Here is a 22,473-nt window from a genome sequence, read left to right on the forward strand (position 1 = left end):
GTATATTTCATCATGAGATGGAAAAGGGTTTCCATCTCCAACTGTCTTAATAACTAATCTATAAATGTATTCCACTAAACATGCAACAGTGTAAAATTGGGCGCCCGCTGGCTTAGCGGTCCAGGCGCATTGATTGATTGATTTATTAACAGTTTGCAGAAGTACAACTCAATACAAAAACTCTTAACTGTGAGTGGACGACACCATAAAGCATTACACTTGTTTAAACAGGGCCAAGGGGTGGGTGGGGGATTCAGATTTTACGGGGGCCAGTTTCGAATTTCAGCTGTCCGTAGGTGCCCTTTGAGAGCGGTTTTGAAGGAGTCAAGGGATTTGCATGTCTTAATGACTGTTGGTAGGGCGTTCCACTTCCACATTTTGGTGGCATAGGAGCGAAATGAATTTAGTCCCATGTTTGTTCCGAATCTGGGTTGGACATGGTTTGTTGAACTCCCTCTGGTGTTGTGGGTGTGGACATTAAGGAAGTATTTAGACAGGTACTTGTCATGGATATCTTGGTGGTGTAGCGAATCTTGTGGACCAGACCCATTGCAAGATGCTGTACTCTGTCGTCAACCCTAAGCCATTCTAGACTGTCAAAGTTGGCAGGAGTGAGGCCAAGTAGTAGCCTGACCAGTTTGTTTTGGGATGTCTGGAGCCTTGTTTTAAGGGCCTTATAGGTGCTGTGGTACCAGGAGGTGCATGCATAGTCGAATAAACCTTGTACGAGGGCTCCTGTTAGGGTCTAAAAGGTGTTTTGTTGACCAGTGAGGAGATCCTGTATAGGAATCTTGTTCTTTGGTTGACTTTTTTGATTACGTTGGTGGCCATTTTATCACCGGAAAGATTAGCCTCCAGGATGGAACCTAGGTATGTAATTTCATCTTTTTGTGTGATAATATTGTCATCTTGCCTTGCTGAGATTACTATTTGAACCAAAGAGAATGGATTCAGTTTTTCCCAGGTGTAGAGATAGTTTGTTATCAGCGAGCCAGGTGCAGATTCTACCGAGCTCAGAACTGAGGGCCTTTTCGACCTGCAGCTTGTTCCTGTCTGAGACCAGCAGTGCTGCTGAACATCTGCGAACAGGAACAAGTTGCAGCCACAAGCTGATGTCATGTCGTTAACATATAGGAACAGTAAAGTCCCTAGTATGCTTCCTTGTGGAACGCCACAGCTCACTGGGAGGGGGAGGACAGTGTTACGTTCACCTCCACCATCTGTTCCCTCCCCTATGTGGCATGCCACGTAGCCACGTACAGTATATGCTCTGGCCTGACAGCACGTTGCGCAATTGCTTACATAGGCCCCTCCCACTAATTTTGCTAGCCAATTACAATGTCAACGAGGCGAACACGTGCATGCTTCTCGCCCTCAGGCGTCTTACTGGTGTATAGTAGTAGTAATTGTGTAATACTAAAATTACAGTAGTGTAATAGTAGTTGTGAAATAATAGCAAACCCACAATGGCTTTGACCATTGTGTAATAGTACTAAAATAGTAATTAAAAGCCAAACATTATTACTTGAGTGTGCAATTGCATTCACTAACTAGGATGTTGTATGTAAACAGAGTCGCAGAATGAGCTACTGAGCCTCTTATATCTTATAGAGTAGGTATTAGAAAGGATAATCAACACTTGCTCTCTTTACAAATCTACCTTCCCTTCTCCAAAGCCAATGAGGACTACTAGTACTACTGTGGATGGACAAAAGTTTGTTAGATTGTTATGTAGGCCTCCCCGAAAGCTATGCTCACACATATAATGTCAACAAATAAACACACTTCTCATAAGCACTATTAAAGCCTATTGAAGTTTTTGAAGTATTATTTGTTTTACTTAACTTTTACAAAAAACATAAAAAACATTTGTTCAAATGGGTCTGGCAATCTCGGAACAGAACATAAATTATGGGGAACTCCCAACTGTATCCTGTATGAGAGAACTCATACAGGATACAATATAAACAAGTGAAATTTGAAGTGATTAAAACAAAACTGGAACTGGACCAGTGAACACTAATTACAACTGCAAACTCACTTCCGGATTACTACACGTTAGCACTCTAATGAGTACAGAAATGTTTTCTTACTTGCACTTGCATCACTTGCACAGATGGATGTCGGTGCAGATGGATGCATGTGCATGTCAGTGGAAGTTGTAATATCACAAAAAGTTAGGAGTGCCAAATAGGGATGAAAACGTAACCACTTTCAACCAATTTTGGGCACATCATTACAAGTGTGTCCTCAAAACCTTTGGGGAGAAAATAGCTGATCTACAAGCTCACAATGTGAAGCATCATTCTCGACGTGTCATGATATTGTATATCAGCTATTTTTGCCATGTGACACTGCCAAACTACTAAATGTAAATTAATATGGGCCCCAACTAATTCTGTGTTTTATAGATTGTATTGGTTAATGAATACATTGTGGATCTGGTGTGGATATGGGGGAACAACTCCAAGCAGCTCTCCACCAGTCACAAGCAGCTCCAGTATATAATGCTCCTCATATTAGACCTAATAATATCTCCCTATCATATACCTGCCTGTAAATTTGTTTTGTCACTCACGCAGTCACGCCCCCCTCTGCAATCTGAAAGTGAATAGGTGTGCTGAGCAGACAATGGCCTGGATTCACAGACCAGTTTAATAGGATAGTTAGGGATTAGTGTTAAATCGTTCCAGCCATTCAGTTTTGCCAAATCCAGTGTGGCAACACCGGATAGTGAACAGTGATCTAAGGTGACATCTGGACTTTTTTCAGCAATTTTTGGGGCCACCAAGCAGGTGAACTTCAACACTATCACCTAATGTATCCAAGATCCAAGATTTTCTGGTTCACAGATTTCTCTGAGGATTAACATCGATTACATCTGGGATTATGGCTACTTGTTTCTTGTGTGGATATTCGCAATTCCTTCTTGATTTTATTTTATTTTTATTTTTAAAGCACTCCCAAGAGTTAATTCTTCCCCCAACTAATTCTGCTTGTGGATCTTAATTTGAATTAATTCTCCTGTAGCATTTTGTATTAGTGCAGGTGATTAGTCTCTGCAGTCACGTCAATTTCCTCACAGATAGGACGAAGTGTCACAGGCAGCGCCTTCATCCTTTGTTTGTCACATTCACCCCTTTTCCTTCTGTTGAAACCCATAGGGAAACCCCTTGCTGCAACCATGGTGTACAAGCCGATGAAGTTCCCCTTTGAGAAGAGGGTGAAGCTGGCCCAGGGCCTGTGGATGCTGTCGTGGGTGGCCACATTGGCTGCGGTTTTCACATTTACCCTGGGCTGCATCCTCAAGACGGAGATTCGCAAAAGAGAACAGGTACAGTACCTGTAGTGTTACGTTTTTGTATCTTAATGTAGCTGTTATGGTATATTATAATTTGTTTTTATGTTTTTGATTTCTTATTGAATTTTAGATTCAACTAAATATTATATAGGCTACTATATGTAACAAATATTGTGTGTTTCTTTTACATAATTGCAGTCAAAAATAAAGGGAAGCTCCGCACAGTCAGGTCTGCGCACAATCAATGTATTTATTTAGCAAGCTTTCGGTCTACTGACCTTCTTTAGTCATAAATGGTAAATGGTGCATTTATATATATATTTATATATATTTTCATCCAAGCCGCTTAGATTGTGCATTACATTCACTGTCCTATTCACACACACATTCATACACCAATGGTGGAGAAAACCATGCAAGGCACCAACATGCAATTAGGGGTTCAGAGTCTTTCTCAAGGACACTTCGACCCTAACTCTGGGGGAGTTAGGGTCGCCAGTCATGAATATAATAAAAATAGGTAGCCCTATCCCTTGATGCAATAGTGAATTTAGGTTATAATAACGTTATAAACTATATTCAATGTCCTAAAACTATATGTGTTATATTCAACAGTTTACAGGCAAATAGGGGCAGCAGTGGCAGGGGGGTAGAGTGACTGGATGGAAACCGCAAGTTTGCCAGTTCGAACCAGGACTCCCCCAGAGTTAGTGTCGAAGTGTCCTTGAGCAAGACACTGAACCCCTAATTGCTCCCGATGAGCAGGTTGGTGCCTTGCATGGTTTCCTCTGTCATCGGTGTATGAATGGGTGAATGTAATGCACAATCTCTGTAAAGCGCCTTGGATAAAGGTGCTACTGTATATAAATGCACCATTTACCATTTACCAAATAAAATAAACATCAAAATTATAACAAGTTGTCAAATGATAAATAAATAATAGTAATCTTAAATGTCTTTAGACTATGTAGATATAGTTATAGTTATCACGCTTGATGTGAACTTAAAACAAAATGTTAAATGCATCAATTGATCCACAATAAAACAGGCATGTGGACAATACATTTAAACTAACAAGCAACATTATGCTAGCAACATTGTTGTGCGATGGAGTATAAATTAGACTTAAGCTCTCAGGCAGATTGTTCCAAATCCTTGGAGTCCTGATATCAATACCCTGGTGTCCTTCACTCGTAAGACTTTGAACTGGCCAGCAAGGCCCTTTCCAAGCAGGTGATATGCCATCAAAATATACTAGAATAGGTTATGTCATAATAAAGATTTTGCGTTACAAACACCACTAAATGGTATAATAAAATACCTGCTGGTCCGTAAAGGGTCCAGCACATTGAGAGTTGTAAGACAAATTAGACAATACAACATCATGTACTAATTTTCAGTAAGCCTAATAGCATAGCTATATATGCTTGGAATTGTTTTTTGGAAGTGTTTTTGTTGTTACAGTCTTTGTGGTCAATCTGCCTACAGACATTTGTCTGAATTTGAGACACAAGGTCATTATTTTTGGTCCCAAATCAAAATCTAAATTGCCCTGGAAACCAGGCTCCAGGCCCTGTTTCTGTTTCATCGTAGAGTTTCATTGTATTATTATGTTCTCTTCAGGTACACTGCTGCAACTATTCATTATTTTCACAGTGATTATTCCACAGATTTCTTTGTGATTAATCAAATCAATATGTACATTTTGTTTATACCATTTAAGCCCTATATTTTTGGAGTGTCTGAGATTACCCACGACATAGTGGTTAGGTTTTAGGTTGAAAATGGGTGAAGTAGTCCTTTAATGCTAACTTGTATGACTCAATGCAGTGAGTGAGCTTTAGTCATACTCATATCCACTACTTTGGGTTACATAAATTGGCCATAAGACATCAGATGACCAATGCATCACCCATGCACCTTTGTCATTGTGTTCTGTCTTCACTGACATGCATGGCCTTACATTTCAAGAAAAATAAACTGTTTAAAGGCACCTCAAGAAACATTGAAGATGAAAAGATGAATTAATAAGTTGCCTTTGCCTTCTGTCTGACTTACAGGTGATGGCCAACTCTGATATTAATATTGTTCCCAACACCCTCATCATTGTCGGTTTGGTATCAATGGGCATCAACTACTTTGCCGGCCGTATCAGTCAGGATGCCCTAGATGTTGGCAGATTCCCTAGTTGGAAAAAATTCCTGAAGCCCTACTTTGGCATCTCTTGCTTCTTCACCGTCCTCATGTTGCTGTCTGTGGTCCTGAGCTTTGTCATGAGGTTCAGCCTGTCAAGTTCCCTGAGGATTGGTCTGAAGAACGGTATCCGCTTCTACAAGGATACGGACACCCCTGGCCGCTGCTTCCTGAAACAGAGCGTAGATCGCGTGCAGATGGATTTCCGTTGCTGCGGAAACAATGACCACAAGGACTGGTTCGAAGTCCAGTGGATCAGTAACCGTTTTCTTGACTACAACTCTGAGGAAGTGAAAACGTGAGTAACTCAGTCCATCAAGTTGTCCCTAAGTATCTTGGTTTGCCAGGTTCAACGTCTATATGTGGCTGAAAGTTCTGAAATCTATGTATACAGAAAATAATTTGAAGTTGCATCAGAGTTGTTATCTGGTCACAAGGTAATAGGCCTAGTAGTTTGGTCAGCAAATAGTACACAGTAGTGCATTAGAACCACATGACTATCTATGTATGACATTTCATGTACATGAAATGAAAATGACAAATAATTGTGCCATGATGTCAAAGTCATGGACAAAGACATGGGTAAACAGCATTGAGATGTATGGCTCTCATCTCAAAATGAACAAAACATACAAAATCCACTTTTGTCTTGTCCCTTCCAGACGTGTTAAGAACAACATCGAAGGCCGTTACTTACTGGACTCAGTCCCCTTCAGCTGCTGTAACCCAGCCTCCCCACGGCCGTGCATCCAGAACCAACTCACCAACGACTCTGCTCACTACAACTATGAGTACAAGACTGAGGAGCTCAACATCTATTTGCGAGGCTGCAGAGAAGCCCTACTCAGCTACTACGGGAACCTGATGACCACCATCTCTGTTGGAGTACTTTCTGTCTTCCTGATACAGGTACTGTACTTGCACTACATCAGTGGTTCTCAACCTATTTATCCGTGGAACCTATAGTCAAACTAAATTGAATGCCTCAACTCCTACATTCCAAGTGCTTATCAGGTTGGGAGGGGTCCCCATTTCAAATATGATTATTTTGTGGGTTTACGGCCAGAATAGGTTGAGAACCACTCCACTATACATGAGTGATTTATGTCAATCCGCATAATTGTGTGTCTCTGAGCTCATTGTGCATGGGAAAAGCTTCAACACTAGATATTCGATTCACCCTGGGTTTGGTAGGAAAATGTATCTAATAAAATAAAAAGGTTTTGACAATGCCTTCCTTTCGTTGCCTCTCCAATCTGGACTCCTGCATGAGTTTTCCCTCCAGTACCTTTCTTACTGGAGGGGATCAGGGGTCATCATTATATGATCCGTACACGGACATGATGTGTGTCCGTACACTTGGGCTAGCTCTTTATGTGTTTCTGGTAATATTTAGCTCATTAGCAAGCCAGCATGGCGATGACTCCTAGAAGGAGATAATGGACACCCCACTGTCCTTTAAAACGTTCCCAGATGATTCTAAAGTAGTTCTAAAGGCTGGACATAATTTAGAGGGAAATTTGAATGTTGGTCAGTGTCAACATATTAAACTGCCATGATCCTGGAACCTTCAAATGAAAATGATCAGTTTTTATTCATTTTGACTGTAATATACAGTGGATGTATTATTATACTTTTAAGACATTACAGAACAGAAGGCTATGATTTACCAATCAGAGACACAATTGTCCTACCGGTTGCTGCACCCAGTTTATAAAAAAGCTATGTTTAACTGGATCCCACTTTTCTCCACCTTGCCATTCCCAGGGATCTGTGCTGGTGAGTGTACGGTACCTGCAGACTTCCATGGAGTCAGTAACAGCAAGTAACGCAGAGTCTACGACAGAGGGGTACTTGCTGGAGAAAGACTTAAAGGAGACTATCAAGGAATATCTCAAGCCTGTCCTGACAATCCTCCACCTGAACCAGGTGGATGAAGGCGATGAATGAATGTCCTTTTTTCCACCATGGACAATAAAATCCAATGGTGAGAAATATGTAGCCTACCCTATGATGACCAGACGCAAGATCACATTATTGTATCTGTAAAAATAAAAAATAATCATCATCTTCATAATAATAATAATAGTATTAATATTATTATTATTATGATGCACATTCATTTGTTTAACGACTTGAGAAACACAGAGTTAGTGTTACGGGGTGTCTGGGTGGAGCAGGGGTAAAGTTCCTGTCCACCACCGTGGAGACTGGGGTTCGAATCCTCCGCGATGCCTCTGGCTTGGCCAGGTGCTCCAACGAACACAATTGGCCATGTTCGTTCGTGGGTGGAAAGCCAGGTGGGGATGGCATTCTCTGTAGCTGCAGAACTGCCACCTACAAATTGGTTAGGGTGCATGCTTGGCAGGGAGCAGAAATGGGAGGGATAGTGTGTTGTGTTTGGGTATATCGGCATAAAGACTAAATTGGGAGAAATATGGAAAATGGGGGGAAATGGTAGCCTGGTTCCAGCCCTGAATCGCTTCCATTAAAAAATCACAACTGAGTGGTGCAACTCCCCCACCACTCCTCTCTCTCTCTCTCTCTCATTAGCAGGCAACAGTGCAGCACGTGCAGCACTATCTCTCTCTCTCTGTTTCTGTCACAACAGCGTCCCTACTGGTACTAATAGTCATACTGGTGCTCATTAACACATACATAGGCGGACACATAGGTGAACCAACACATAGGTGAACACGGACATTGCTGTTCCTTGGAGTGGTTGCACCACTCCAAAATATGTCCTTGCGAACAAAATGAAAATTCAGACTAGTCAGGCTAGGGAAATGGGGGAGAAAAATAAAATAATTAGTGTTGGGGTATATTCAGATTCAGGTTTCACATTGAATTTTGAATTTGGCTGAACCTTCATGGCCCTTTTAATCCAGAAAAGCAAGCACTATTTTCCATAATTTAGAAACTCTATAATTAATTGTCAATATACTCCATATGAGTATATTATATCAAACTGCAGTACCGTCTTTATCACAATTTCTAATAAAGCCTCTTTAAAATCAATCACAAATATCTTGGTAAATTACACAATAATTGTTTCAGATAAATTATATTGATGTATATATCTTTAATTCTTTACATAAAAGATGGTGTCGCTGATCATAGAGAGAGAGACATGAGGCACACCGCTCTACTGCAAAGCAGGAGTACTGTATGACATTGTAATAAAGAAACATTGTATATGTATTAAAATATTAACTTTCTAATTGCCTTGTGGGGTGGTGTCACTTTTCTTCTTTTGGTTGATCCAAAACACACATTTTGCGTGAGAACACATTCAAGGAGTGAAACCGTAGGAACATTCCAGGAGTGCAAGGTTGACAGGTATCTATACCGGTAGGTAGATATAAGATGTTTTATTGTTTGATCAATTCTGGGGGTCCTGTGTGGAATTCGGCCAGTGGGCCCAGAGTTCCATAGCTCCCATGACACCCTACATTCTGTCTGCTACTTCACCCTAATTCACCTGGACAAGGATTAAAAGGATTGATGACATGTGTCAGTAATGCAGTGAAAGCTGTGAGTGTCCTCTATCCCTGACACCTTTCAAAACGATGCTAATCCCATAGGTTAATACTCAACCTGCTGGCCTAGCAATCCTACACTGCTACACTACTACAGTACATGTCAAGTGTGATGTACTATCAATGTCCTATTGTACAATTTAAAGGAGCATAGGCCATTGACTATGACTCTCTGTTCTTGACATCGCTACTGACCATTTTCCAAAGCATTACTGTTTTTGAGTGTTTCACGGAATGTGTTTGAGCACGGAATGTGTTTGTGGCACGGAATGTCATGATTTGATTGATTTATGTATGATGATAAGAGCACCCTCGGTTATTTTAGTTATTTTATTTTATTTTAAGAAGCCATGCACCTTTCATTTGAGTAGGCTACAGGGACGTCCAATCCAACACAATTCATTTAATTGTGTGGCTATTCTTTGTGTAATTAACAATATCTTTGTGTTTTAAAGGAGAATTTCATACTAGAAGGCTTTCTTACCTTTATTTGTGGTTGTTACGTCGCCACCAAAGAGGTCCAGGTGTTATTTTGTGCAAAAGTGCATTATTGGCTTTTCCCCCTACCATAAGTCCTCAATGGGGGTTGCGTTTTTGTGCTAATTAGCTTATTTCCATCAAAATAAGTAGTAAAGTGTGCCGCTTGGGATACTATTTACATTATGAAGAGAGGATAATATATATATATATATATATATATATATATATATATATATATAAATAAAAATAAATTGAGCGATGGAAATAAGCGAATTAGCACAACACCCCATAGCCCCATTCAATTCAATGCAATTCATTGAGGGCTTATGCAGGGGAAATAGCCAATAATGCGCTTTTGCACAAAATAACACCTGGACCTCTTTGGTGGGGACGTAACAACTACAAATAAAGGTAAGAATTCGCCTTCTAGTATGGAATTCTCCTTTAAATCCATAAAAAAAAGATAATAAGCCAGGACTGATTTCAAACGTCTAGCTGAAAATAGTCCCTGGAGAAGTTCAGACAAGTTCAGTGATATTTTAACTTGTAGAGATAAAACAAAAAAAACATGCAAAATATGTGGTAGCCAACTATGCAATTTCTGATTCTATACTGTATGACATGTATATTGATTGAATACTTTAATCAGAATTGTAAACCAGCCAGTAAGACTAAAAGGATAACACACTAAACACATGTCATCCACAATTTACATACAAACACTATGGGTCCTATTGTCAGACTCATCAGTCCCTTACCAGTTATCCATAAACTTATTTGCCTTTTATTCCTCAATTGTTTTTACTATTTTGAGTATTTCTGAGTAGTTAAAATAGGCGGACAAAAGCACAAGCACAAGAACAAAAAACTACAGCGCCCCTAAAAAAGCAAAAAAGCAAAGAAGTTTAGGGATAAGGGTTAAGGCATTGAAGAAATTAGGGCCATAATTATGTACAAAACAGATGGATACTTACATTTACCTCCCCTTGTGGTCAGATGTTTTTCAGGTCAATTTGGAAAGAAACCAGTGTAAGTGTTACACATTAATGCATGATGTCAGAGCATTCCACATTGTGGTGGCAGAGTTCAGTAGTAGAATGAGGATTTTAACACCTTTGTTCAGAAATTTGGGTGGTACCTAACCTTGCGGCCCCATGCAAGCTTAGTTGGTACCAGATGACCGCTTCCTCTAGAGTGGGTGTCACTCACTTTGGAGAAGTAGTTTGACAGGTAGGCCTACTGTATGAGTATTGAGGGCATTGTCCCTCTTAAATACCAATCCCATTGATATTTGTCTTCTTCCCTGGCCTGAGCCATCCCAAACTAACAAAGTGTGTTGGAATTAGGTGGGTCAATGATGAGAACGAGACGTAGTCATATCAGTTTGTTTTAGGAGGTCTGAAGCTTATAGTTTTTAGTAACATTGAGATTGTCAAGAATACAGCCCACATAGCAGGTAACCTCTTATGGATGCACTTATTTTCTCATATGTTTCACTTATTTTCACATATTTTCTATACAAAAATTACAAATCCTACAGGTCTACATTATCATTTTGGGGAGAACCACACTGCCGACCACTGGCCGTTGGAGGTGGTGCTAAATAGACGAGGAGGAGGCGTTGTTTTCCCTGCTTTGATCACGTGACTTGATGACGCGTCTGCATTTCCACTGAAAAATCTGATCATTTTTCTGGATCAGGCTCTTTCGACCCAATTTTGGCAAAGACACGTTTTCATTCATCATTTCGTGTAGTTCTTATCATATTCGTCTTTCTGAAAATATTTATATTTGACAATATTACTACTGTGTACACATCCCATGTTGTTCGCAGTCAGCTCTTTAAATTATACCTTACATTTGTTTAATAATATGACCCCCCCCTGCATTATTAATTTATTATTATTGATAGAATGTGGTGATTGTCACACCCCAAAAAGGTTTGGATCAAAATAGACGAATCGACCGTGAGTCCGTGAGTCACACTGTCACACATCATCGTAACTGTTGCAGTTGCCTAGGACAGGCTGAGGCAGTTGCCCGGAAGGAAAGCTCATGGGGAAAGCTAGCAGCCAACTGGCTAACAAGCAGCAGCTAACTTAAAATACCTCTTTATTTATTTATGTAAGTTTGAAGTTTCTGTCATACTGGCTGCATCGGACCTAAACAAGCGGTGAGAGGAGATCATTTCACAGGTACTAAAGGGTGAGTAGGCGCTGAAAAACATTTTGTACCGTGGCTTGTACGTTACTTGCTAATGAACAGCTTCCCACAATAACACAACCCAGAATGTGGAATGCCACAACATTCCCTTTTTCCTAATTGTGTTGTTAAAAGTATTTTTTATAATGGCCGGGTAGATCGTTATTATTTCTTATTGGTCCTTGTTGACAACGACTTGCTTGATTTTACACAGGCTTAACATTGTCAAAATAATAGTTCATAAATCATGACAAAAATGTAGCAGTAGCAGACCGTCCTCTTGCAGGGCGCTCAGACTTCAGTGTTTAGTTCCTGACTTCCTGTGTTATTGATTGAACCTAACGTTAACCTTTGTTCTTTTTGTTTTCACTTTGTTTGAAATTTGAATTGTCTGCAACCCACTCTGGATAAAATGGGTAGATTCAATTAAAATCTTCAGAGATTATCTGACAATATCACATCATGGGCATGTATCATGCATGTATCATGGGCCTTAATTGTATAAGACTATCATATATCTATTGTATGTATTATTATGTATCATCAATCATAGATGTAATCGATTTTGACATTTGCAAGCATATCATTAATATATTTATATTAAACTAAAATAAAATACATATAGTCTTGATCCAAGGCTAGGCATGTCAATCAATGGTGAATTAATTATATTTTCTCTCCTCACATTTTTCAAAAATGTTCAAAGCTTGTAGATCTCCTTGGAATAGCTGAAGTAAGGCATAATATGTAGTTAACCGTAGACTGAGCCTTGTGGTTTTGTTGGTTGTCTGGAAAATCCAGTCTACTCTAAAACTGGGTGACTGTCAAATAGTCCTAAACCCTGTTTAAACAAGTAAAGTCACAATATTAAAGAGTAAAGGGCAAGTCAAATGTAATAAGTCTGAGTCATTTACACCTTAGTTTGAATCATATTCATAAGCCATCATGTAACTTTTATTGTAAAACATTTTAAGATCAAGCCACTGGATTGTAAGACTATGTCCAATGCATTACTCTAATGACAAGCTAAGCTAAATATAATTTTGGGTCTGATTTGAGGTTTCTGAAAATAAAATTTCGATAGCAGCAGAGATTGTCTCACGTTCTGGTCATACCAGTAATTCTATTCTAACGGAAGCATTATCTTTTTTTTGTATTATCTTTTTACCCCCTCTATGATGATTTCCTGTTTTTGGCTATATATATATATATAATATGTGTATATTATTTGTACGTCTCTAAATGTTATGATGAATTGAACAAAGTGGTTCTTCTCACTGACAATATAATATGCTCAGTCAGCATTTTAAGACTACTGTCTCCAAAGCCACATGTACATTTACATTTCTGTTCCTCCCTTATAAAGTCTTTCAATATCACTAATATCAAGGAGAGTGGTGTGGAGTGGACTCTGCCAATTCTACTTCAAAAGAGAACCTACATCAAGGCCCAGTCAGTCAGCTCAGCATCATTGGCACGCAATGATTTTTAGAACGCAGTACCAACATTAGAGTTGCAGCATTTCTCTTGTTTGGGAATCCCTTGGGCATGCTAAATGCCCTACTCACTGCTCAGTCTTATGTATTTGATTAATACTGGATCTGGTGGATGTAGTTTGTATTCTTAAATTCAATCATCTGAGCATCTTTAAAATTTGCAGGCTCCATGTTGAAACGGAGCATCTGAAAAAGTAACTTCATTATAAACGCTAAATTCCAGTGCAAACTTCTGCAAAGTGCTTACATATTTGTGCTGTGCTCATCAGGAAGTGTGGTAAACAACAACTGCACTTTTATGTGGTGCTGCAGTTTTTCCTGTGATATCGCATAAAGGTTGGCATTATGTATTGCTACTTTTGAAATGAGTTTAGATTATCTCTAAATAATTATCAGTAACTGACACAGCAAGTTTATTATTATTACTATTCAATCAATGGCAACTAATGGGTGACGTGAGATAATAATACACCTTTTCTGTGCATGCATACAATTTCATCTGTTCGACAAACTAATTGCAAGCATGAGTAATGCTGTGGTTATGGACTGTTCGAGAGCGAGTGCTCCACAACAATACTATATTGTGTGACACATTTTTGAATGTGGCTCTTTGTGTTTCAGGCTAGAGATGGAAGGCGATGAATGTGGGTTTCCACCAGAAGCATCAGATGATCAGTCACAGAGAGGAAGCATTGCTTCCTCTGCAACACTTACTCGTGGTACAGCACTGCAAATAATAATAATGTTATTACTAGAGGAACAAAGCTGCCCTCCAGTCCTCACTGCATTATTTTGAAATTGAATCTTTGTTGTAAGCACGTTTAAGCTCAGTATGACTTTTCTTTACTTTTCACAATTACTTTTGAAGATAGCCTTTTCTAACCTGACGCTGCCAGATCCAAGAAGCTTGCTACACATGTTTGTTTCACAGCTTATTGGGATCTGGGATCGCGGAAGCAAATTCGATGACGGGGCTGTTCCTTTTTTTCAAGATACATGGTAGATGATTGGATGGGACCGTCTGTCTATCACCGTGTGGGCGTGCAAACACAACCAATCATATTGACGTGTCTGTATAGCTTCACATCCGGTTTCGCACATATCCCGCCCTTAGCTCACGCTGATTGGTTCGGTACGGAGCGGTTCGGCGTTAGCTCAACTCCCTGCGAGATTCCAGATGGATGTGGTGTTGGGGAACATAGTTACCCAATACCGCCCCCAGCTGGCAAAGTCAGGTTAAGGGCCGATTCATACTCCTGTTTCGGCGCTGTAGTGCCGAAATGATTTCGGCTCGTCAGAGAATTTCAGTAGCACCGAAGAGCCGACTTTAGGACGGTACCCGCCCCCCCGAACCTCAAATGACGTCAAATTGTAGGCTCTACAGCGCCGAACCGACTTTTATTCGGCTCTAAAATAGGAGTATGAATCGACCCTATGCCTTTTCACCCAGATTTCTTTATTTTGGGCATGTCCGTACAGGCAAAAATGTTTGAAACTAGGTCTGTCTGTCTGTCTGTCACACAGCTCAAGATGTGTTTATCTACCTGGTGGGTGACAGTGCAGTGCACCTGTGTGTAGAAGGGGTAGGTGGTGTGACTGTTCAGGAATTGGGCCGTAGTGTTCGTGAGGCTCTCCACATACCTGACTCAGCACAGGATGCTTTCGCCTTCTGGCTCTGCTCTCCCCTGCTTGGTAATACGCTTTTTTTCTTTTCTTGTTTGCCTAATTTATGCATCAGCATCAAGGAAACATTGTGGCAGCAATTAGTATTCATGAAATGTATTTGTGTTTAACATGTTTTATACGCTAGTCTTGCGTAGCCAGACGATGAGAGATCTCCACCTACTAATATCAATGTAGGGGCGAGAACAGCCGCTAACAAATCTGTGGCAACTGCTTTGAAAACCAACAAGCCTGTTATTTTGAATTAAATGTCACCAGATGGCGGAAATCACAGATCGTCATGTGAGACTATTAATTTGTAATATTAACTGTTTTGTTGGGGTTGTTGATAGACAAGGATATCCTTTCATTTATGGACAGACAGGACCCACAGTGGTCACAGTAAATCATTATGGTCTAAAGATGTAATGGCGTGGTTCCAGAGGCCCATATGTATCCATCTACAGTGCTATTTTCTTAACTACAGTATTTTTACCATAACATCTTTAGCCATCCTCCCAACTCTTGTCTACTGAATATTGTTTTGCGTAGACATGATGATCTTGCAAGGTAACCAAGATTTTGCTTAATTGGGCTATTATGATTTATTTTGTTTTTCCCATATTCTCAGAGTTGCAATTAAAACCGAGACACCAACCGTACAAACTGTGTCGACAGTGGCAAGACTTGTTATATCGCTTCACTGAGGCCTCAGAAGAAGACATATCACAAGGTGAGGGTGTGTCTGTGTCAGAGGGCCTGGTTCTCTAGTGGTTTCCGACGGGTGCTGAAGCTTGCGTATGTGATTCCAGAACAGTCAACACCCAACTGTTTCAAACAGTATTGACATGAACCTTTAGAAATACTTGAAAATCTTCCACACTTGATTGAGAAAAAGCTTAATCTACCTCAGTACATCAATCTGAATGCCAAAAATGAAAAGTCAAGTTAATTCTTTATAGAGAACTTTAAAAGGCACACCAAGTTTGTGCCGTACAGTACAGAGTGCAGGAATAAAAATAGAGTGCACATACATATGCCTATGTATACACATACAGTACATGATTTACATATTTTCTTGATTAAAAACACCTCTGTTATTTCCCTCCAGATGAACCATGTCTACAATACAGGCGGAATGTGTTTTATCCCAAATCTAAAGAGTTACAGGTACAATTAACACCCCCCCCCCCCCCCTTTAAAATGTTAAAGGGGAAAATCTTTTGTTATAAAATATTCTTTATAATAGTTATTCACAGTTTTATTGTTCATAAATGCCAATGAAAGGAAATTGTTCCTATTCATTCAGAAACAGTTTTTCTCTGTGTCTTATAATTTACAATAAATTACACAACACCCACAATCAATTGATATAACAAGCTGACTGGTAGCACTGCGATTATTCTCCTTCTAAATGTCTGTTTGTTACTGTCACTGTTTAACAGATGGATGATGAGGGAGTGTTGAGACTTTTGTATGATGAAGCCAGGAGCAACATTCTCTCTGGTCGCTACCCGTGTGACCCAGAGCAGTGGACAGGCCTTGGAGCTCTCTCTCTTGCTCTCGATGAGGGATCTGGTCTGGACAACCAGAAACTAACTGCTATTTTGAAGTAGGTTAAAGCCATAAGCCACTCCAGACTCCACCTTTTACTGATTTATGCTCCTATGTACGTAATTATGTTTTAGCTCTATCCAACTCTTTTTACGGCATGGCGTTGCAATAGCCTGGCCATCTATGACAGGCTCTGTGTGTGTATGTGTGTCTGTCAGATTCTGGAGCTAATCTCGTGTTCCAACTCTCAACAGCTCTGGATTGTTTTAGTTGTGAATGACTTTTGGAAACGGGTAAACAATCAATTCAGTCACTGGTTTTAAATCCCTGAATTTGAGGGTATAAACACAAGTGCATGGTGCTGGATTTCTCTCACAGAAGCTCTTTTTATATGCTTGCTACCAATTAAGCATGACCTGGTACAATCTTACACTTGAATGGAGGTTGTCAGCAGAATCTGTTTTGTTTTGAATCGGTGTTAACTGACCAACTTGTGGATACAGTCTATTTATTTTTTGTGGACTAATTGGCTGCCATCTACCTGCCAAAGGGAGAAGAAGCTATCATCTTTCCTGCCTGCACACGTTACCCCAGGGTCGGGGGGACTTCTCTCTGCTCTGCGAGGGAAAGGGAGCCGCCATGCAGGCATGGAGCACAACCTGCTGGAAGAATACAAAAAGCTCTGCACGTCTGCCAGCAACTCACCAGAGTCCTTACAGCACCTTCGCCAGTACCTCAGCAAATGCCACTCTCTGCCTTACTACGGGTATGAAGTCCCATTACACCCTTATAGAATACAAAGCAATATCATGGGATTTAAAAACCCAGTGTCACAATGAAAACGGGAAGATGTGTTACAAGTGAGTCATTTGTGTCCAGATGAGATTTAGCAAACTTGAAGATCACATGGCAATTTTGCTGGTCTAAGACCTAAAAGTCATTTTTTGTACAACCTCTCAATGTTGTACAGTACATAAAACAGTTGATGGCCACCTTGATACAAATTCATGAAAAATGATGGTAACAATGTAGAAGATAAAAAATTACGACACAAAATATAAGTTTGGCGACTTCTGCAATCTGGCGTGTCTTTAAAGTTTTCAACTTAACCTAAACAGGTGTGCATTCTTCTTTGGAGAGATTGACAAGCCCGTCCAAGGAATCCTGCAAAGAGGACGGCGCAAAGCAGTCAATGTTGGGATCAGTCTGGATGGAGTTTACGTGATGGATATCAAAGAGAAGGTGGGCACTTACTGTAGTATATTGGTGCAACAGTTAATCAAACATATAGATTTTAATTAAATCATTTAAATTTCTTTATTTACAACACTGTTGTACAATAAAAGGTATAAAGTAGGGCTGAAGTGGTTAATCACAAATCGATTTACTTTAAAACACAAACATTATTGCTCTTTGCTTTTGTGTGGCATTGCAGTTAAATCAACACGCAAGATTTCTATATGCTTCTCCTTTTATGTATGCTTGGTTATTCATAGAACCACACACACACACACACACACACACAGTGTGAATTCCCACAAAATCTATTCAGAAGATTGTTATTTTCTCCTTGCAGCATGTGCTCCTTGGCCTTCGTTTCAGTGAGCTGTCCTGGGACCACAGCTACCCTGAGGACGAGGGGGATTCTCATATTCTGTGGCTAGAATTTGATGGAGAGGAAGAAGGCACACCTGTCAACAAGTTACTGAAGATCTACTCAAAACAAGTAATTTCTATCAAACATAGCACATAAATTGGGACACCAGATTGAAATTACATAAATTACCAAAGATGGATAAATATAGCCCACATTAAATCTAGTCAAAAGTGTAAAAATGTCGACACTATTCTTGCAATTGCATTTATTTACAATGTCATTGTTACAGTATGTGGCAATAATCGTGAAGGACTAGATTTAATTGTCGCGTTTGTATTATGTCTCCAGGCTGAGCTCATGAGTGGCCTTATTGAGTTCTGTGTGGAGTTGAGGTCTGCATCTGAAAGTGCCGGAGCCGCCGCAGCAGCAGAAAATGACGGCGATTTTAGCCCATCCCATCAGGCTGCAGCGCAGGATGGCGGTGGCGTGCCGAAAGGACGTGGGCGTCGTGGGAAGTTGCAACGCCAAAACAGTGTGGTGTGCAGCCGGGTCCATTCACTCAACACCATTAGCTATGTGGATAACGGTGAGTCACGTGCTGTTGAGTGACTGCCAGGCTATGAAGAATCAGGCGTACATTTCTTCAGCCTCATAGATACAGTATTTTGTGCATTAGTCCAACCAAAACTCCTATTATCCTAGTCCTGATAATGATGAGATTTCTATAGTTCTGCTGCTCATCATCCTCTTCTTCATCTTCTCTGCTTCTCATCTTCTCTTGTCCTATCATTTCACTAGTCCTAACATGTCATTTCACCTGTCATATCTTGTTTCACTAGTTGTACCAACTCATCTCATCAGTCCATTCATCTCATTTATACTCCTACCATCTAATATCTCTAGTCCTGTCAACTACTGCACCGTACAGCAGTACTGATTTCTACTGTAGCCACAAAGAGCCATCTCTTGAAGTCATCTCCCATCTCAGATTTCTACATTCCAGGCAGACTTACTGTATCTTGTTCTCTGTGGATAATTCCACCAAGCATGAAGCACCATGTTGGCAGCTGAGCTGAGCTTGGGAGCCAGAAACTGATAGTAATATATTTATCACATTCATTAAAAAAAACTCTTGTCTTCCAGGTAAGGAAATAAAACGCCTGAAGCCTAAAAGAGCTGCTTCCTTCTTCACTCGACAGGCACCTGCAACCTCATACTCTGCCGTGCAGGTGGCAGAGAGTTTGGAACAGGGTTAGCCATGAGATCCAGCTCTGCTCCAAGCTACTCAAAGACCAGAGACATTTCAGAAGGTTGGGTTAGCAACTCATAACAATACGAAAATGCAACGGACCAAGAGAGGGATCTAGGTGTGAATGGAAATAATTTGTTTAAAGTTGTGTGTGTGTATATTAAGAGAATAGAGCAATGTGAAAAAAGTAATTATCTAAGAAGCAATTATGCTTCAGAGGTTGAGGTAACATGACTACTTTATGGTCCCAATGAAACGGATGAAATATGATATACATAGCCTTTTTGAAGCAGTATGTTGTGGCTGTTGGCTTAATTGAAAATGAACTTTTATCCCACTGTTCTCCTTCAGGAAAACGTACATTTCAAGGTGAGAGCAGGCAAGGGCACAGATTACAGAGAACTCCACAGATATTCCCTCTTTATGCAATCCTATTTGTGCAGACTTCAGTCATAGAGATAATAAGTGAGCCCTCTACAGGACTTGGAAATTGAAAATTACTCACTTAAAAAAACAAAAAACACTGTTTTGGTGACAAATATAAAATACAGAACAATCATTCAGCACAGCAGACACTAGAAAAAGCTTAAGAAAACAAGTCTTTACATTAAGGAAAAAGGTTAAGGCTGTGTCCTCAAAGTGCTTCTTCCCAGATGAAAAAAGTCACTCGCCTAAAAATGCTTCCAAACGACCGAGTTACAAGCAACAAGCAATAGAAACGCCACACGTGAAGCAGCAGTGCAGAATAGACTATCAAAAATATATACAAAATAAAATAACTCCTAATAAAATGATTCAAATAATTTTATTTACGAGTGTGAAATCTGCTACGGCCAGCTCAAAATATCTGAAAAATGAATGTAAATGGCTTACTTCAGTGTCACACCACTGTGTGAACGAAGAGGCGAAGAAATGTAATATGACCCACACTAACCATCCAAGGACTTGTGAGTGTATGCCGTTCAAACCTCAGTCTGTTTACCAAAACAAACCTATACTCATGCTGCAATGCATGACATCTGATCTGAAGCACTTGAGAAACTGACTCAAGCTCATCTACGTTTGTACATATCAGTGTTACTGATTTCCCTCGTTGATTCCCTCGTCAATGAAACTCTTCTCACAATGTGTACAGTGAAAGGGTTTTTTCCCCCTTCTCTTAAACATATTCAGTACTTTGTTGATCAGGGCCCCACAGGGCTCTATACTTGGTCTGCTCATTTTCACTTGTGACCCTATTGAAAGTTTGAAACATATTGACAAACTTTTGGGGCCTGATGCTGTTGTACTGATAAATACAAAGGACAACATTAGCTACATAAATCTATGACAAAAATACAATGGAAACAATTTAAGGGATGTCAACATCATGGCAAACCAAATATCTTTTTTTGGAAATCACATTGTTACTTGTACATTGTGTCACTTAAAACATGAGCCTTAAGGGAGCTTCCTTCCACTGATATGCACAGATGCATATCTTATAACTTTACAGTGCTAGTGCCTATTCCACTTAAACTGTATGTGCTCTTACAAGATGAAGGAATCTTTAAATGTAACTGGCCCCAGTTCCTTGTTTATGCAAGCAGTTTTTTTGTGTCTGTTCACTTACTCAAGTTGTGTAACCTTACTGATGTAAAAGCCACAGTCTGATGTACTGCTCCTAAATGAATCCCAACATTACGCATGTTACATTGTAGAATAGGCATTCCAGCACACTGCACATCACGTGATATGATACTGCACTATTAATACTAACACTGTATATAATGGTTGTACATCTGCTAATTCTTTGTATTTTTTGCTAGCTTTCATGAGAATATGTTTTTACTGTTTTCTTTCATATATGCCAGTGTTCTTACTCATAAAATGGTCATTTTATGGATCCTTTTCTAAAAGCTGTCACTTTACAGGAAAAAAAAAAGTGCCTTTTTATTTGTACCAATTCTGGCTGACATGGGACTGTTTTCATGCCCATGAACCAGGGATTATCTTTGCAGGTGCTAGTTACTGAAAATAAATTTAGCCGCTACCTGCCATACAATCAAATGATGCATCGATCTTCTCAAACTGATTCAAGGACACTACTTTCAAATTCCTATTGTAAAGCTATTGTATTGTATACATCACATAAGGCAATCAATTCCCCCCAAGTTATCGGGCAGGAAAAAATATTTGAATTACGCTTAAACCATGGAGTTAATTATACATAGAATATCAAAATAAAATAGTCCACTCCACACATTAAACCACAATATTCATCACACAAGTGCTGGCTTATCAATCATTCTAATTATATTATCTAGCGAGCGAATGTATTTAACCCTTTTGGGTAGGAGAGAAAGGGATACCAAATCCTTTCAAATAACCCAAATACTTCGGTTAACTTAAACGGCTACTGTAGTTAAATGACAACTTTGTTTGTTTTCCAACCAAGGTTCATGTTTTAGCTTATTGGAGAAAGTAAAAGTTGAGTGTTATTTATTTCTTTCATTTGCTGCTTTCTTTAGTTTTAGCGTTTTTAGCTATTTTTGACGGGCCGAGGGCATTCGAACAAGTGGCTAAATATGTGTCTTTGTACAAAAATGTAGGGAGATTTCTTTATTGTTATTTACTATAGTCCTATACTAGACCCCAGGAAATTACATCTGGCCACAGTAGTTTATTTTCTGTGTTTGAACCATAGAGGTTTGAACACCTGGGGGCTGTCGTACTGTTTGTCAACTTTTTACTTTCTCTAATAACAACCTAAAACATGAACCTTGTTTGAAAAAAACCCCCAAAGTTGTCATTTAAACTACTGCAACAATATACAATGTAGGCTACGTAGTAGTATACTAAACCGTTGTTGAAATAAAACTGACCGGTGGGCTGGTTATTTTAGCTGACAGAAAGATGCGATGCTTTTTGTGTTGAGTTTTATTTCTCGATGGAACATTGTATGACATATAATAATTTAAAAAAGTACAATGAAATAAACCTGAAAGGGATTGATTTCCATAAAAAAACTTCCTTCATTGACATTTGGAGTGCTCAAGGCAATACTGAACTTTTACATTTCTTTGCAATGAACTCTTGTTGCTGATATTTAATATCCTTGTTTATTAAAACTGACTGGTAAAAATGATGTGCTGTGGTTTGTTTATAAGAAATTAATTCATATTAATGAACGTGCATGCATGCAGGTATCATGAACCAAG

The 22,473-nt window shown here is 39.5% G+C and overlaps 2 protein-coding genes across 3 annotated transcripts; both read left to right on the forward strand.

Moving 5' to 3' along the window:
• Positions 1-3,184: 3,184 nt before the first annotated feature.
• On the forward strand, positions 3,185-7,444 carry rom1a (retinal outer segment membrane protein 1a; the record flags this gene model as incomplete). Its single annotated transcript, XM_080781110.1, has 4 exons — positions 3,185-3,334; positions 5,362-5,792; positions 6,157-6,403; positions 7,262-7,444. The coding sequence occupies 4 exons, from the start codon at positions 3,185-3,187 to the stop codon at positions 7,442-7,444; spliced, it is 1,011 nt and encodes a 336-aa protein (XP_080637236.1).
• Positions 7,445-11,198: 3,754 nt separating this feature from the next.
• Positions 11,199-22,397, forward strand: frmd8 (FERM domain containing 8). Of its 2 annotated transcripts, none has more exons than XM_080780593.1 (11): positions 11,199-11,718; positions 13,833-13,930; positions 14,736-14,903; positions 15,505-15,606; positions 15,985-16,043; positions 16,319-16,485; positions 16,978-17,193; positions 17,546-17,669; positions 18,004-18,153; positions 18,373-18,610; positions 19,168-22,397. In XM_080780593.1, exons 2-11 carry the CDS (start codon positions 13,840-13,842, stop codon positions 19,278-19,280), a joined length of 1,428 nt encoding a protein of 475 aa, XP_080636719.1. In that variant the 5' UTR covers positions 11,199-11,718; positions 13,833-13,839; the 3' UTR covers positions 19,281-22,397. The 2 variants fall into 2 exon arrangements, with proteins under 2 accessions (XP_080636719.1, XP_080636720.1); XM_080780594.1 differs by having other exon boundaries at positions 11,199-11,708.
• The last annotated feature ends 76 nt before the right edge of the window (positions 22,398-22,473 follow it).

This window comes from Protomyctophum bolini (genome assembly GCF_963924005.1).
Source record: "Protomyctophum bolini genome assembly, chromosome: 13".
Lineage (NCBI taxonomy): Eukaryota > Metazoa > Chordata > Actinopteri > Myctophiformes > Myctophidae > Protomyctophum > Protomyctophum bolini.